General features: G+C 46.7%; 3 protein-coding genes across 3 annotated transcripts in view; all 3 read right to left on the reverse strand.

Annotated features, from left to right (window-relative positions):
• The window catches only part of LOC309363223 (uncharacterized protein), a 104,525-nt gene that overhangs the window by 27,686 nt on the left and 59,055 nt on the right, over positions 1-17,784 (reverse strand). The gene's annotated exons all lie outside the window — the stretch shown is intronic.
• LOC309364748 (uncharacterized protein) overlaps positions 1,005-17,784 on the reverse strand; it is a 41,261-nt gene continuing 24,481 nt past the window's right edge. Inside the window, exons 2-3 of the mRNA XM_081902605.1 lie at positions 4,501-4,687; positions 1,005-2,903 (exon numbers count right to left, since the gene is read on the reverse strand). Coding sequence (XP_081758731.1) covers positions 1,405-2,903; positions 4,501-4,600 — 1,599 coding nt within the window. The 5' untranslated portion in view covers positions 4,601-4,687 and the 3' untranslated portion in view covers positions 1,005-1,404. The remainder of the gene's footprint in view (positions 2,904-4,500; positions 4,688-17,784) is intronic.
• LOC309365127 (uncharacterized protein) overlaps positions 11,504-17,784 on the reverse strand; it is a 32,507-nt gene continuing 26,226 nt past the window's right edge. Inside the window, exon 2 of the mRNA XM_081903298.1 lies at positions 11,504-12,815. Coding sequence (XP_081759424.1) covers positions 11,547-12,602 — 1,056 coding nt within the window. The 5' untranslated portion in view covers positions 12,603-12,815 and the 3' untranslated portion in view covers positions 11,504-11,546. The remainder of the gene's footprint in view (positions 12,816-17,784) is intronic.

Here is a 17,784-nt window from a genome sequence, read left to right on the forward strand (position 1 = left end):
CGTCCTCTCCCCATGCTTTTCAACATCTACATGAAGCCGCTGGGAGAGATCAGGGGGTTTGGGCTGGATGTTCATCAGTATGCGGATACCCAGCTCTACCTCTCTTTCAAATCAGAACCAGTGAAGATGGTGAAGGTCCTGTGTGAGTTCCTGGAGGCGGTTGGAGGATGGATGGCGTCTAACATATTAAAGTTGAATCCCGACAAGGCAGATGTGCTGTTTTTGGGAGACAGGAGGCAGGCAGGTGTGGAGGACTCCCTGGTCCTGTATGGGGTAACTGTGCCCCTAAAGGACCAGGTATGCAGACTGGGAGTCATTTGGGACTTGCAGCTGTCAATGGAAGCGCAGGTCAATTCTGTTTACCAGCTTCATCTGGTACGCAGGCTGAGACCCTATCTGTCCAGACTGTCTTGCCAGAGTAGTGCAGGCTCCAGTTATCTGCCACTTGGACTACTACAATACGCTCTACGTGGGGCTACCTTTGAAGGTGATCCAGAAACTGCAATTAATCCAGAATGCGGCAGCTAGACTGGGAGTGGCCGCCGGGACCACATAACACTGGTATTGAAAGACCAACATAGGCTCCCATTGCATTTCTGAGCACAAATCAAAGCGTTGGTGCTGACCTTTAAAGCGCTAAACGGCCTCAATCCAGTATACCTGAAGGAGAGTCTCCACCCCCAAAGTTCTGCCTGGACACGGAGGTCCAGCACCAAGAGCCTTCTGGCAGGTCCCTCACTGTGAGAAGTGAAGTTACAGGGAACCAGGCAGAGGGCCTTCTCGGAAGTGGTGCCCTCCCTGTGGAATACCTCCCCCCCCAGATGTCAAAGGAAAAAACAGCCACCAGACTTTAAAATGCATCTGAAGGCTGCCCTGTTTGGGGAAGCTTTTAATATCTGAAGGACTATTGTATTTCAATATTTTGTTGGAAGCCACCTAGAGTGGCTGGGGAAATCCAGCCAGATGGGCGTGGTACAAATAAAAATTATTATTATTGAAAACACTGCCAATTTTTCATACATTTATATGGTTTCCCGCCTGTGTGAATTATCTTCTGAATATTAAGGTCTCCACTCCCTCTGAAGCTTTTTCCACATTTCATAAATCTGGTTTTTCCCATGTGAGTTAGCGGATGTTTCCTAAGGTTCCATATTGACTTAAGCTTTTCCCCTGTGGGACTTCGCCAATGTAATGTAAGTTTATCCTCCCTGTTGAAGCTCTTCCCACATTCAATACGCTCCAAAAGTTTCTCCCCCGTATGAGTTTGTTGGTGTATTCTAAGTGCTCTACTTTTGCTGAAGCTCCTTCCACATGCCATACATTAAAATGGTTTCTTCCCCGTGTGTTCGTTGGTGTCTTATAAGGTGTCTATATCGACCGAAGCTTTTTCCAAATTCAGTACATTTAAATGGTTTCTCCCGTGTGAGTTTGTTGGTGTCTTCTGAGGTGTTCATGTTGAATGAAGCTCTTTCCACATTTAATACATTCAAATGGTTTCTCCCCTGTGTGAGTTCGTTGATGTTTTCTAAGAGCTCCACTATCACTGAAGCACCTTCCATATTCAATACATTTAAATGGTTTCTCCCCCGTGTGAGTTCGTTGGTGTCTTCTAAGTGCTCCACTATCACTGTAGCACTTTCCACATTCAATACATTTAAATGGTTTCTCCCCCGTGTGAGTTCGTTGGTGTATTTTAAGTGTTCCACTTTTACTGAAGCTCCTTCCACATTCAATACATTTAAATGGTTTCTCCCCCGTGTGAGTTCGTTGGTGTATTCTAAGGTGTTCACTTCTACTGAAGCTATTTCCACATTCAATACATTTAAATGGTTTCTCCCCCGTGTGAGTTCGTTGATGTATTCTAAGGTATCCACTTACACTGAAGCTCATTCCACATTCAATACATTTAAATGGTTTCTCCCCCGTGTGAGTTCGTTGGTGTATTTTAAGTGTTCCGTTTTGACTGAAGCTATTTCCACATTCAATACATTCAAACGGTTTTTCCCCCGTGTGAATTCGTTGGTGTATTCTAAGTGTTCCACTTTCACTGAAGCTCCTTCCACATTCAATACATTTAAATGGTTTCTCCCCCGTGTGAGTTCGTTGGTGTCTTCTAAGTTTTCCATATCGACTGAAGCTCTTTTCACATTCACTACATTTAAACGGTTTCTCCCCCGTGTGAGTTCGTTGGTGTATTCTAAGGTGTCCACTTTCACTGAAGCCCTTTCCACATTCAATACATTTAAATGGTTTCTCCCCCGTGTGAGTTCGTTGGTGTATTTTAAGTGTTCCATATCGACTGAAGCACTTTCCACATTCAATACATTTAAATGGTTTCTCCCCCGTGTGAGTTGGTTGGTGTCTTCTAAGTGTTCCACTTTCACTGAAGCTCCTTCCACATTCAATACATTTAAATGGTTTCTCCCCCGTGTGAGTTCGTTGGTGTATTTTAAGTGTTCCACTTTTACTGAAGCTTTTTCCACATTCAATACATTCAAATGGTTTCTCCCCCGTCTGAGTTCGTTGATGTTTTCTAAGGTTTCCACTTTCACTGAAGCTCCTTCCACATTCAATACATTTAAATGGTTTCTCCCCCGTGTGAGTTCGTTGATGTTTTCTAAGGTCTCCACTTCCACTGAAGCTTTTTCCACATTCAATACATTCAAATGGTTTCTCCCCCGTGTGAGTTCGTTGATGTTTTCTAAGTTGCCCATTTCGACTGAAGCTCTTTTGATAGTCCTTACATTTAAATGGTTTCTCCTCTATGTGAATTTGTTGATGTGTCCTCAGTCTTCCACTGTGACTAAAGAACATCCCACATTCCATGCATTTAAACTGTTTCTTTGTTCTTTTCAATGAATTCAAAGATGGCTCCATAGAATTCTGGCCATCATCTTCCTCACCTGTTTGGGAGTGGGGGAGGGGGAAGAGAATCTTGTTAAGAATTTCAGGGAAAACAAGAAAGGAACTGAACACATGTCAGTCCCAGTATCCTTTCTCCACTGTCTCCTTTCTCCACTGTCCTCTCTATGTTCCAAACTTTTAGGAATGCAGGTGAGATAATGGCAAGAAAAACACATGATCACTCCATTCATACTTAATAAACTGCATTATTTTATAATCTGCGGTGGAATTGGCTTCTTAGACACATCTCGGTATTTCTCTTTTCCCAGGTAGGAAATGATCACAGGCTTGAGTAGCAGTCTCTCCTATGACTAAGAAGTAAAACTTTAGTGTTACTAGGCCACATGTAACTGTAAAAATATTGCAGTATATTAGAACAGGCATCTCCAAACTTGGCCCTCCAGATGTTTTGGGACTACAATTCCCATCATCCCTGATCACTGATCCTGTTAGCTACGGACGTTGGGAGTTGCAGTCCCAAAACATCTGGAGGGCCAAGCTTGGGGATGCCTGTATTAGAAGATAAGAAGAGCTTGCTCAATTGGGCAAAGGCCCATCTAGTCCAGCATCCTCTTCTCACAGTGGCCAGCTAGATGCCTGTGGGAATCCAGCAAGCAGGATTTGTGTATAAGAGTTTTTTTGCTGCTGATTGCTTAAATTTTATCCTTTCCGATTGCTGCACAGCAAATTTAAGTCCCCCCCCATCGTAATTAAGGTTTTTTTCATCCCACTTGCATCCTTGAGCAGCAAATTTAAGCCCCCCACCTTATCAATATTAAAGCCGTTACTAGTAGCAGTGTTCTGAGGTGACATTTGGTGCTTTAGTTTTTTCCCATTATTTCATTTTTGTTTGTGTGGCCTTTTCATTTTTGACTGTGGCGTGTTTTTTGTTTTAATTTTAATTGTTATCATCTACAATGCTGTCTTATTTATTTTATGGTACAGAACATTGATTACTATTTTCATTTTATGGATAAATGGTCTTGTTAGATAGTAAAATTCATGTTAAATTGCTGTTTTAGGGGTTGTTTTTAAAAGTCTGGAACGGATTCATCCATTTTGCATTACTTTCTATGGGAAAGCACGCCTTGGTTTTGGAATGCATTGGTTTTGGAAAACTTCCGGAACCGATTATGTTTGAGAACCAAGGTACCACTGTAACTCCTAAGATTTAAAATCCTGGAGGAAGAAAATCTGCCCCCACTACAGTGATACCTCTGGTTACGTGCTTAATTTGTTCCGGAGATCCGTTCTTAACCTGAAACTGTTCTTAACCTGAAGCATCACTTTAGCTAATAGGGTCTCCTGCTGCTGCTGCACCGCAGGAGCACGATTTTTGTTCTCATCCTGAAGCAAAGTTCTTAACCTGAGGTACTATTTCTGGGTTAGCGGAGTGTGTAACCTGAAGCGTATGTAACCCGAGGTACCACTATACTTTATGAAAGGGATTCAAGAAAAAGGAGCTGCTTTGGAGAAGGCCTCACCCCCCTCCGCCTTAATATCACGAACTTCCTTCCATTTGTCTCCTCTCCATCTTTTCCTCTTTCTCCCTCCACCATCTATCCCTGTCCCCATCTCCTCTCCCTTGGAACTCACCAGATTTCTCCAAGGGTCCTGGGAGGAAATGCTCAGAGGTTGTGGGGAGGGATGCGGGAGACAGCCTGACCAGGTCAACCGTCCATCTTCCTCCTTCCATCCTGGCCAGGGTTGCAGGTTCAGTCTCAGCTAGGTTTGCAGGTTCAGCTTCCTGAGGAGCGCAGAATCCAGAGCAAGTTGCAGCTTCCTGGGAGGGAGGGAAGAAGAAGCCACGGCTGTCTGAGAGCCCCTGCAGGGATTCTCCTGCCCAAGACATTCTGCTGCCCCTGGAGAAGCCCCAACTGGGCACCCCCTTCCCAAGAGCCCCCACCCATTTTCAAACACCTTTGGCAATTTCTTTCACCTGCCTGTCCTGCCTCCCTTCCTAAGGCTGGCATGGTATGCACATTTGTGGCCTGAAAGTAGATCCCATGGAACTTAAGAGTTAATCTGCAAAGGACTGCTCTGAATACATGGGTGGCCCTTGCATGGAGAAGGAAGCCCCTTGCTTGCATCTGGACCCCCCGGGAGAGGCAGAGGATCTGCTCCCTCTGCCCTCACTGCCCCCTCCTCTGCCCTCCTGCCCTGCAAACACCCTTTGCTCTTGTTCCTCAGGGGAGAGAGGCAGGAAGAGCCTTCAAACCCATCCCTTTCCTCCTCTGCTGCCTTTTCTTGCAGCAGCCCAGTGAGAGGGGAAGGAGCTGCAGCACGTGGTTCACTTCAGATATGTCAGGGAACTGCCATCTAAAGCGCCGGGGGCGCAAAGGCTCACTGAGGTTGAGAGAGGAGTAGCAGCGGAAGAGGGAACCAGTAGAGGGCGAGCAAGAACTCCAAGGGAAAGTGAGTCGGAGGGATGGCTCAGAGACACTTCCAGCGAAAACAGTGGGGAGGTCTCAGGACCTCCTATAGGGACACCCACACCTCGCCGGAAACTGTCACGCCGAGAGGCCAGACGACATGTTTCCGTTAAAGAGCTTTTATGTTGGAAACGATTCCGAAAGCAGCCACTTTCGGATTCTACTAGTGATTGACGCAGCCATGCTGGAGGGGCTCCGTCACAGGCAGAGGTTTGAAAACCTGATCAAACTCTGAGGGACTTGCATTTTACGCACAAGCAGCTCATCGTCCCATCACAGCAATCCGAAAGTCACCGAAAGCCAGCTTGTGCAGGGAGAAGCATCATGAGCAACCCAGCCGGAACCGGAGGAGCAGGAGCAGCTGGAGGGGGTCCAAGCCTGGAAGAAAGGTACAGGGCGTTGGAGATCCAGTTGGCGCTGCAAACGGCGAGGCTTGAGGAGAGGAGGGCTCAGGATGCAGAAAAGGGAAAGGAGAAAACCACCCCGCTCGCCAGAAAGGTGCCAGGATTGGTGCAGAAATTCGGGGGGGATCCCAGGAACTATCATGCCTTTAGAACAGAGATGCAATATGCTCTAAACTTGCAGTTTGATGACTTCCCCGACGAGGAATCGCGAGTGGCTTTTGTGATTGGCCATCTCGAATCCGGGGCGAAGGATTGGGTTAGACCCCTGATGGCAGCGAATAATGAGATCCTAAAGGACACGAGGAAGTTTTTTCGTGCCATGGACCTGATGTTTTCCAGCGATATTGAGCAGGGGGTGGTGCGAAGGCAGTTAATGGCTTGCCAGCAAGGAAGCAGATCTGTCCGTGAGTACTGGACTGAGTTTACTATGCTGATTCATAAATTGGGGTGGGACCTATCGGCGGAGCCCATCCAAATGCTTTTCGAAGAGGGGCTTTCTTCAACCGTCAAAGATGAGCTTTCCCGGGGGCCCAGGGCGGAGTCTATGGATCAGCTAACCAAATCTGCGCTGTCCATAGGAGCGCGCCAGGAGGCGAGGGCTTTGGAAAAGCGGGAAGGGAAAGGAGACCGTTGGAGGGAGTTCCGCATTCCAGACATTCCAGAGCCACCTTTCCCGCCGGCAGAGCCGATGGAAGTTGGAACAGCGCGGGCGCGCGCAGTTTCAAATCCCAGTGAAGGGCGGAAGAAGGAGGGAAAGAGCGCCAAGAGATGTTATCTCTGCCAACAGCCAGGGCACTTTGCCAGAGTCTGCCCACAAAGAAAGGAATGGCAAGGGATGGCAGGAGCTGTTGGGGGAAAGGAAGAGGAAGGCAAGGAGCAAGTAAAAGCCAACGCCTGGCTGCCACCGTCGGGGCACAGCAGCCAGGCCAAAGAGCAGTGAAAGTGCCCACGCCGGAACCTCCCAGACCCGCTTTAGTGATAGAGGTGTTACTAGAACTGCCAAACGGACACCCACTAAAGATCAAGGCGCTTTTGGATTCAGGCAGCTCCTGTAATTTCATGAGTAAGGAGTTTGCAGCTGAGCACCAGATACAGACCATCCCTTTAAGTAACCCCTTGCAGGTGACTACGATTGACGGCAGAGAGCTGTTGGGGGGAGAAGTTAGCCAACAGACTGTCCCGATGATAATGAGGGTGGCAAGGCACACCGAACAGATAGCGTTTAATGTGGCCATCCTGGGAGGAGCGCCCATCATTTTGGGGATGAGCTGGCTGGCGCTACACGATCCGCTAGTGGGCTGGCATCAGAGGGTGGTCTCCTTTGGGTCAGCGCATTGCCTAGAACACTGCAAGGAGGGGAAGGTTTCGGGAGGAGACAGAGTCACCCTAGCCGGGATGGAAGTAATGGACAAAGGGAAGGTGCCCCCGCAATACGCAGATCTGAGCAACGTATTCAGCGAAAGGGAAGCAGACAAACTGCCACCGCATAGACCCTTTGACTGTCAAATCAACCTACTCCCTGGGGCCCAATTCCCAGTAGGCAAGCTGTACGCCATGTCAGACAGGGAGATGCAGGAGCTGAGGGAGTTCATTGACAAAAACCTGAAGCGAGGTTTCATCAGAGAGTCCCGAGCGGTGGGGGGCAGCCCAGTGTTTTTTGTGGACAAAAAGAACACAGATAAACCGAGACTTGTGTGTGACTTTAGGGCCCTCAATGCAGTGTCGGAACCCCTGGCTTTCCCTATGCCCCGAATTGATGACATTTTGACCAGAGTAAGGAAGGGAAAGATTTTTACAAAGCTGGACCTGCAGGGGGCGTACAATCTGATACGCATAAGGAAGGGAGATGAATGGAAGACCACCATGTTTACCCCTTTGGGAGCCTTTGAATACCTCGTTATGCCCTTCGGTCTACAAGGCGGCTCCGCGTGTTTTCAAGCTTTTATAAACCACGTTCTGGGACCTTTGCTCTACAAGAATTGTGTGGCCTTTTTAGACGACGTGTTGGTGTATTCGGAAGATGAGGAACAGCATGTGAGGGACGTTCGAGAAGTGTTGGGCAGGCTGCAAGCCAACCAGCTGTGGGTGAAACTGGAGAAGTGCCAGTTTCATACCAAGGAGGTGGAATTCCTGGGGTACCGCTTGTCAGACAAGGGATTGGCCATGGATCCAGGTAAGGTCCAAGCGGTACTGGAATGGAAGACACCGAAGACCAAGAAGGACGTGCAAATATTCTTGGGGTTTGGGAAATTTTATCGGAAGTTCATCAAGAACTTTGCCCACTTGACGGCGCCCATCACCGACTGCCTCAGCAGCAAGAAGAAATTTGTTTGGATGGTAGAGGCGGATCGAGCCTTTGAAGAACTGAAAAGGGCTTTCGCCTCGGAAGAACAACTTCTGCATGTGGATTTACGAAAACCCATGAGAGTGGAAACCGATGCATCCGACCGGGCGGTAGGGGCGGTACTTCTTCAACCGGGGAGGAGTGCGTCGGAGTGGAGACCGTGTGCCTTCTTCTCGCGGAAGCTGAATAAATCCGAGAGGAATTACACGGTGTATGACAGGGAACTACTTGCCATTCACGAAGCATTCCGGAGGTGGAGACATTTATTAATTGGGGCACAACACAAGGTGCAAGTGTGCACCGACCACAAGAATTTAGAGTATTGGAGAACAGCTCGAGTGCTCAACCAACGACAAGTGAGATGGGCACAGGAATTCTCCAAATTCAACTTTGAAATTTGTTATGTGCCAGGCCCAGAAAACGTCAGGGCGGACGCGCTCTCACGCAAACCAGAGTATTGGGAAGGGGAGGGGGTGATCGAAGAGAGACATGTCATCCCTGAGGACCGCTGGGTGTGTGGGGCGGCGCTGGTGGGGCAACGAGAACTGGTAGAGGAAACGGAAAGTGATGAATATGCCCAGGATAAGCTCAGAGGTCTCAGGGGGGAGGGCGAGAGCCCCGGAGGTTTTGAGGAAAGAAATGGGGCATTGTATTACAAAGGGGCACTGTATATACCCGAAGGTGAATTGAGGGGGAGAGTACTCAAGCAGTTGCATGATAGCCCCACGGCGGGACATTTTGGACAACACAAGACCATGTGGTTGGTTACCAGGGAATTTTGGTGGCCTAAGGTGAGGGAAGATGTAAGGGAGTATGTAAGAGGGTGTGACCAATGTCAGCGAGCCAAAGGGGAAAGAAGGGCGCCGGCAGGGTTATTAGAACCATTACCCACACCAGAACGGCCTTGGGAAGCGGTATCAATAGATTTTATGACGGATCTGCCAAAGTCCAAGGGGAAAACAGCCATCATGGTAGTAGTAGACCTGTTAACTAAGATGTGCCACTTTGTAGCATGCTCACATGCAGTCACAGCGGAAGAAACAGCGAAGTTGTTTGTAGAACACATCTTTAGGTTGCACGGGGCTCCCTTGAGGGTGATCTCAGATCGCGGCAAACAATTTACTTCCAGGTTCTGGAGGAAGCTCATGAGCTTGCTGCACGTGGAAGTCAATTTTTCAACTGCCCGGCACCCTGAAACCAACGGGCAGGCGGAAAGAGCAAATGGCATTCTTCAACAATATCTGAGGTGTTATGTCAATGACAGAGAGAACGATTGGGTCGAAAAGTTGGCGTTGGCAGAATTTGCCTACAATAATGCGGAGAATGTGTCCACAGGGATGAGTCCCTTTTTGGCTAATTACGGGTGTCACCCCAGGGCATTTCCAGGGGAAGGAGGGGAGAGATGGAGCGTCCCAGCGGCTGAACATTTTGTAGAAGAGATGGAAGCGATCCATCATCAGCTCCAGCTCAACTTAGAAAGGGCTAAGGCACAATATAAGAAGCAGGCAGACAAGAACAGAAGGGAAGGTGAAACCATAAGGGTGGGGGATCAAGTGTGGTTGTCAACCCAAGGGTTGCCGTTCAAAGGGGGTTGTAAGAAATTGAGGCCCAGAAGATTGGGACCCTTTGAGGTCATTCAGCAGGTCAACCCGGTAGCTTTCAAACTCCGATTACCCAACCACATGAAATTGCACCCAGTGTTCCACAGGTCGTTACTGTCACCATACAGGGGGGGACGTGAAGGGGAGTACGTCAGGGGACCAGCCTTGGAAGAGAGGGAACGCCGCAACCATGTAGCGGAAATCCTCGATTCCAGGTGGAAGGGAAATCAGGTGGAGTATTTGGTGGCGTGGGAAGGGGAACCGGAGTCAGAAAACACCTGGGTAAGTGCAGAGGAAGTCAATGACGAGGTTTTAACAGAAACGTTCCACCAAAGGTTCCCGAGGAAACCTCAGCCGATAGCAAGGTTTAGGAGGGAGTATTTCGGCACCACCGATGAGGAAGAGGAAATGGAAGGGTTCGCGGAGTCGGAGTTGGAAGAGGGAGTGGACTCCGATGACGAAGAGTACCGAGAGAGTAGGAACAGCAACAAGTGGAGGGAAGTGTTTGCGACGTCGGAAGATGAGGGAGGTTCTTTCAGGGGTTTTACCTCCTCACCGCCAGTAGGGGAGGAGACGGGAGGGGGTGAAGGGGGCCCTGGAGGGGAGGTGGATGTCAGGGAACTGCCATCTAAAGCGCCGGGGGCGCAAAGGCTCACTGAGGTTGAGAGAGGAGTAGCAGCGGAAGAGGGAACCAGTAGAGGGCGAGCAAGAACTCCAAGGGAAAGTGAGTCGGAGGGATGGCTCAGAGACGCTTCCAGCGAAAACAGTAGGGAGGTCTCAGGACCTCCTATAGGGACACCCACACCTCGCCGGAAACTGTCACGCCGAGAGGCCAGACGACGTGTTTCCGTTAAAGAGCTTTTATGTTGGAAACGATTCCGAAAGCAGCCACTTTCGGATTCTACTAGTGATTGACGCAGCCATGCTGGAGGGGCTCCGTCACAGGCAGAGGTTTGAAAACCTGATCAAACTCTGAGGGACTTGCATTTTACGCACAAGCAGCTCATCGTCCCATCACAAGATACACACATGGTTTACTGGGATTGTGAATGAACATGTCCTCTGCCTTCCATGCGGTGGGAGTGGGGGGGTTAAAAGTGGTGAGGAGACACCCCCCCCCGTCCTTTTGGGAAACAGGAGCTTTGGCCAGGAGTAAACAACTTAGATGGCAAGTTCACAAGAGAAGCACTTTGGAACACTGCTTGATCTTACTATGTGTTTGGACCTAGAGGACAACATACACATTTACACCATGTGGTTCCTTAAAGAGGACACTTCTTTAAATTCAAAGGCCATTTCTACAAATTGGAAGTCTTCTGATGGCAGCCCTATATAGGGAAGTTTTCGATGTTTTAAAATTTTTGGTGTTTTTGTTGGAAGCCGCCCAGAGTGGCTGAGGCAACACAGTTTTTATTTATTTATTTATTATTATTATTATTATTATTATTATTATTATTATTATTATTATTACTACTATTATTATTCCCTCCTAAGCACATCCTGCTATGCATGCTGGTCAGAGACTTTGTCCCAACCCCACCCCCTTGAACGCAAGAGGGCTTCCTATTTTTACTGCTGTTCTTTAAATTTCTATACTGCCCTTCCTCCAAAGATCACAGGGCAGCTTCCAATAATAATAATAATAATAATAATAATAATAATAATAATAATAATTTTATACCCCACCCTCCCCAGCCAAGGCCGGGCTCAGGGCGGCTTTCAAGCAATAATAAAAACAAGTTGAAGGATTACAACTTAAACACAAAATTAAAATACATTAGAATATTGAAAAATTAAAATATTAAAATGTAGCCTCATCGCAGGAAGAGAAAGGAAAAGGAAAAGAAAGAGGGGGAGGGAATCAATTTGGCACCAAGCCAAAGGCTAGGCGGAACAACTCTGTCTTACAGGCCCTGCGGAAAGAAATCAGATCCTGCAGGGCCCTGGTCTCATGAGGCAGAGCGTTCCACCAGGCCGGAGCCAGAGTTGAAAAGGCCCTGGCTCTGGTTGAAGCCAATCTAACTTCCTTAGGGCCCGGGACCACTAGGGTGTTGCTATTTATGGACCTTGAGGCTCTCCATGGAGCATACCGGGAGAGGCGGTCCCATGAGTACGAGGGTCCTAGGCTGTGAAGGGCTTTAAAGGTCAAAAGCAGCACCTTAAATCTGACCCTGTACTCCACCGGGAGCCAGTGCAGCTTGAAAAGCACTGGATGAATATGCTCCCATGGCAGAGACCGCATGAGGAGCCTTGCTGCAGCATTCTGCACCCGCTGGAGTTTCTGGGACAGCTTCAAGGGCAGCCCCGCGTAGAGCAAATTACAGTAGTCAAGCCTGGAGATGACTGTCACATGGATCACTGTGGCCAGGTCGGGGCGGGAAAGGTAAGGGACCAACTGCTTGATGCGGCGAAGGTGGAAAAATGTCACCTTGGCTGTTACTGTAACCTGCGCCTTCCTGGAAAGGGAGGCGTCAAGGATTACACCCAAACTCTTAACGGAAGGCAATGGCACTAATTGGGCCCCCACAAGAGAAGGGAGTTGGTCCCTCATCCCCATGCCATCCCGACCCAGCCATAGGACCTCTGTCTTCGAAGAATTTAGTTTCAATCGGCTCCCACGAAACCATCCAGCCACAGCTTCCAAGCATCTGGTCAGTGTGTTCGGGGCAGAGTGGTGACAGCCCAGCCCAAAGCTCCGGATAATCTGGGCAAGGGGGCGCATAAAGATGTTTAAAAGCATTGGGGAGAGAATTGTGCCCTGTGGCACTCCACACACCAAGGGGTGGTGTGACGACATTTCCCTCCCTAGTGCCACCCTCTGTCCCCGACCAGAGATAAAAGAGCACAGCCAGTTACGGGCTATGCCCTGTATCCCCACGTCTGCGAGGCGGTGGTCCAGAAGATCATGATCGACCATGTCAAAGGCAAAGATAATGATCGACCATGACAAATCTAGAAGGATCACCAGTCCTGACCCGCCTCGATCCAGTTGTCTACGGAGATCATCTGTTAGGGCAACCAGAGCCGTCTCGGTCCCAAAACTAGGACGGAAACCGGACTGAAATGGATCTAAAGCCGATGTTTCCTCCAGAAACCAACCAAGCTGTTCGGCAACCGCTCTCTCAATTACCTTACCCAAGAGAAAAACCACAGAGATGCATAGCAGAGTAAGAAATAAAAACAACACCCCCCAACTCAGTTGTAAAGTCCATAGATTGTTTAATAAGCCAAACCCCTGGGAGAAGAGCAAGGCTTTCGCCTGTTGCCTAAAGATAAGGTCCTCCTCTGAGGGGTCTTCTGCTGGGGTATAGATACTAAATTTAAATTACAGTGGTACCTTGGGTTAAATACTTAATTCGTTCTGGAGGTCCGTTCTTAACGTGAAACTGTTCTTAACCTGAAGCACCACTTTAGCTAATGGGACCACCCGCCACCGCGCTGCTGCTGCGTGATTTCTGTTCTCATCCTGAAGCAAAGCTCTTAACCCGAGGTACTATTTCTGAGTTAGCAGGGTCTGTAACCTGAAGCGTATGTAACCCGAGGTAGCACTGTAATACTATTAAGGCGATCCTGGCCAGCAATGCCCACCCCTCTCCCCCCTCCTTCCCTGCAACTCCCTTTGTACCAGATCCATGCAGAAGGAAGCTTCTCCCCCCCCCCCCGGCCCCCTTAAGAAAACAGCTCCCTTTCCACCCTTCTCTTCTCCCCGTCCCGGGGCTTCTCATCCTGGACCCCCTCGCAAAGCCCCTTCCCTCCTTCCCCGCCATTGGCTTTGCACTCACCCCACATCCTGGGCAGCAGGGGCGGGAATGGGAGCCCCCGCGCGGGAGGCAGGGCGTGAGGGCGCTTAATTAGGAGGCTTAATTAGGAAGAAGCCCCCTCCTCCGCACAATGCAGCCCCCCTTCCCGCCTCCTCCCCTCCCTCCTTTGCCAGCTCCAATTTTATCTCTGCTGGTGAAGCCGGAAGTGGAGGCAACTCTGAGGAGGAAGGAGAAGTTTCTCCCCACGTTCAGCCTCTTGTCTGTTATTTGATAATTGGGGGGAGGAAAACCTTGTAGCACCCAACCAATGGGAAGAGGAGGGAGGGAACGTGTGCATAGGGAATATAAGATCATACTTTGCCCCAGCTGGACTGTGCCTGCTTTGGCTCCCAGCTCCTTCAAGAATATATCGTCCTCACTAAGGGCTTGCCGATCAGAAGGTTGGCTGTTCGAATCCCCGCGAAGGGGTGAGCTCCCATTGCTCTGTCTCTGCTCCTGCCAACCTAGCAGTTCGAAATCACATCAAACTGCAAGTAGATAAATAGGTACCTGTTGTAAATAAAATCTGCCCTTATTCCCTTATGGGGGTCACAAGAGCCCTTATAGAGTCCTTTGCCGGTTCTCCATCAGTTGGAGAAAATCAAAGAAGCCAACCAGAGAATATTGAGAAGCAAAGCAGCTAGTAAGCCTGATCTTTATTGAACTGTTGCAACAGGTTGCTCCCCTCACAGGCAGGAGAAAGGAGGAGGACCTCAGAACCAAGGTGTGCCTGCCCTTATATAGACCTTTTAAATTCCCTTCCCTGGAGCTCAAGACCACCCCTCCATACATCATACATACATCACAGAAGGGGTGTAACCTAAGACAAACAAACATCACCACAAATATCATACCTACATCACAGAAAAGGCAGTCTACAACAGAAATTTGACTGTTGTTGTTCCCAGGTTATCTGATAATGCCTTATCTGATTGCCTTTCCTGGTAGTCTGGCCATTTTTGAGACGGTGATTACCCAATTCCTGAGACAATGGGAAGGTTCCCTCACCCCCTCCCTCCTTGCAGAGAATATATTTGGTCAGTTTGGGAGTCAAAATGGTTTCAGGACGGTCTTCCTGTGCTGCTCCAGACTCGTGGTCCACGTATCTATGTACGTGCTTAGCTGATACATTTATGAACTTATTATATATAAAAGACCTTTTATTTTATTACATAACGCTCCAGCGGGAAGGTAAAAAGCCTTTCCATGCGCTGCTTTGGTTCGCCAGAAGCGGCTTAGTCATGCTGGCCACGACCCAGAAAATGTACGCCGGCTCCCTCGGCCAATAAAGCGAGATGAGCGCCGCAACCCGAGTCGGCAACGACTTGACCTAATGGTCAGGGGTCCCTTTACCTTTATGATTGGTAGTAGATATAATAAAATACCTAGAAATGAGACCGGATAAAAAGGCATCAATGATCTTGGTGGATGCGGAAAAAGCATTTGATGTTTCAGGGGCATTCATGAAAAAAACTTTGGAAATGATGAGTTTGGGTGAGAAAATATGTAGTGGTATAAAAGCGATTTATAATTCCCAACAGGTCAGACTAATTATAAATGGTGAAACATCAGAAGCTTTTAACATCTCTAAGGGAACAAGACAGGGCTGCCCTCTTTCTCCTCTCCTCTTTAGCACACTTCTGGAAGGATATTTGAAAGTAATAAAAGAAGACCCTAGACTAGAAGGAATTAAAGTTGGACAAAGGGCCTAGAAGGTCAGAGCCTAAGCAGACAATCTAATAATTACAACAGAAAACCCTCTACAGCAGCAGTTCTCAACCTGTGGGTCCCCAGATGTTGTTGGACTACAACTCCCATCATCCCTGAGCTCTGGTCTTGCTAGCTAGGGGTGATGGGAGTTGTAGTTCAGCAACATCTGGGGGCCCACAGGTTGAAAAAGGCTGCTCTAGAGAGTACTATACACTGGTACCTCGGGTTACATACGCTTCAGGTTACATAAGTGTCAGGTTACAGGCTCCGCTAACCCAGAAATAGTACCTTGGGTTAAGAACTTCGCTTCAGGATGAGAACAGAACTCGTGTTCCGGCGGCGGGGCAGCAGCAGGAGCCCCCATTAGCTAAAGTGGTGCTTCAGGTTAAGAACAGTTTCAGGTTAAGAACAGACCTCCGGAACAAATTAAATACTTAACCCGAGGTACCACTGTAGTAATATTGGAAAAAACAAGACCAAGTATAAAATACAAAATACTTACAGACTTAAAAGAAAGGGGAGGCTTTTCCCTTCCAGATCTCAAAATTTACTATGAAGCAGCTTGTCTTACTTGGATTCAGGATTGGATTAAATTGGAGAAAGAAGAGGCAATAGAACTGGAAGGACATGACAACAGATTTGCTTGGCATGCATATTTGTGGTATCGGAAAACAAAAGCACACAAAGGATTCCACAATCCTCTAATAAGAAAGTCTTTAATAAAGATATGGTGAAAATACAAAGATTTATTGGAACCCCAAACTCCGTGGTGGCAATCACCCATTGAAGCATTATCACTTAATACGCCAACAATGAAAGGAATACGGCCAACATACAGCGAATTACTAATAGAACAAGAAGGAAAGTTAAAATTGAAAGACTATGATGAGATAAAGGAATGTTTAGTGATGGTGATGGATATTTGCTGTAAGAAAGAAAATCAGTAAAAAATATTATAATAAAAGGAAAGGAAAGGAAAAAGAAAGGCGTTTGGACAATTATCATGATTCAAAATTAATAAAGAAAAAACAAAACTCCTGGTAAAGTAATTAGATATACAAGAAAAAGTAAACTTAGAAATAGAAACAGGACGTAAAATTACTAACAGAGCAAAGTATTTCGGAATTTGGATAACCATGAGAAACATTAATTTATAGAAAGACATTTATATTAAGGTATGGAACAAAATTAGGAAAGACTTAGAAATCTGGAGTAAATTAAAACTCACGTTGTGGGGAAGAATTTCTACAATCAAGATGGTAGTTTTACCAAAAATGCAGTTCCTTTTTCAATCAATTCCGGTTCTTAATGGCTTAAAATGTTTTAAAGAATGGCACAGGTATTTGGTGAAATACCTTTGGCAGGGCAAAAAAACCAGAATTAAATTTAAATTATTAACAGAAACCAAAAACAAACGAGGGTTTGGAATGCCAAATTTTAGGATCTACTATGAAGCTGCCTGCCTGGTCTGGCTCAAGGAATGTGTGATCTTGAAGAATACTAAATTATTGGATATTGAGGGCTGGGATAATATAGTGGGGTGGTACGGCTACCTGGGTTATAATAAAGCAAAAATCCACAAGGGATTCCTAAATCACATTATTAGGAAAGCCTTATATGAAATTTGGGAAAGCAACAAAAAAATTATTAGAACCAAAAACCCCATGGTGGTTGTCACCAATGGAGGCAGAGGCAGTAAAAAGAAAAAATATGGATTCAAATTGGTTGACGTATAAAGACCTTTTATAGGAAGTACCGTATTCTTTGCTCCATAGGACACACTTTTTTTCTCCTAAAAAGTAAGGGGAAATTTCTGTGCGTCATATGGAGCAAATGCTTTAGAGGAAGTAAATAATAGAGGAAGTAAATAATAGATTACAAATGGGAAAAAATATGAAACAATAAGACATACAGGAATAGGCTGGTTTCAATACCATCAATTAAATGCAGTTTTTTGAGGAAGACAAGAAAGTAAATGGATTTGATACAAAATGATTTGAAATATACAAAGAATTGATTATAAATGATAAAAATTTATCCAAAATGTATAAACCATTAGTAAATTGGCACTTAAGAGACAAAGAGGTTAAAGATGTCATGGTCAAATGGGCACAATATTTCGGTCATACAATTGATTTAGAAAAATGGGAAAACTTATGGAAAAGAGACATAAGATTTACAGCATGTTATACAATAAAATATTTTTTTAAAAAAAATGATGTACAGATGGTATATTAAACCCTCGAAATTGGCTAAAATGTACCAAAACACCAGTTGAAAGTGTTGGAGGTGCAAACTTAAAGAAGAGAATTTCTTACATATGTGGTGGACGTGCCCTAAAATTAAATAATTTTGGGATACCCCTAATGAAGAATTAAATAAAATGTTAAGACATACTTTTCCCCAAAAACCAGAAATGTTTTTTTGGGGCTATTAACAACTGACATCCCAAGAGAAACCAAAAGAATATTTTTGTATGCAGTAATGGCCAGGATAGTAATTGCCAAAAATTGGTAAAGTAACATAACACCAACAAAAGAAGGAAGAGTTCTTAAATTGTCAGATTTCCAGATTCTTACTTGATTAGTT

This window comes from Podarcis melisellensis (genome assembly GCF_964234715.1).
Source record: "Podarcis melisellensis genome assembly, chromosome: 2".
NCBI classification, from domain to species: Eukaryota; Metazoa; Chordata; class Lepidosauria; order Squamata; family Lacertidae; genus Podarcis; species Podarcis melisellensis.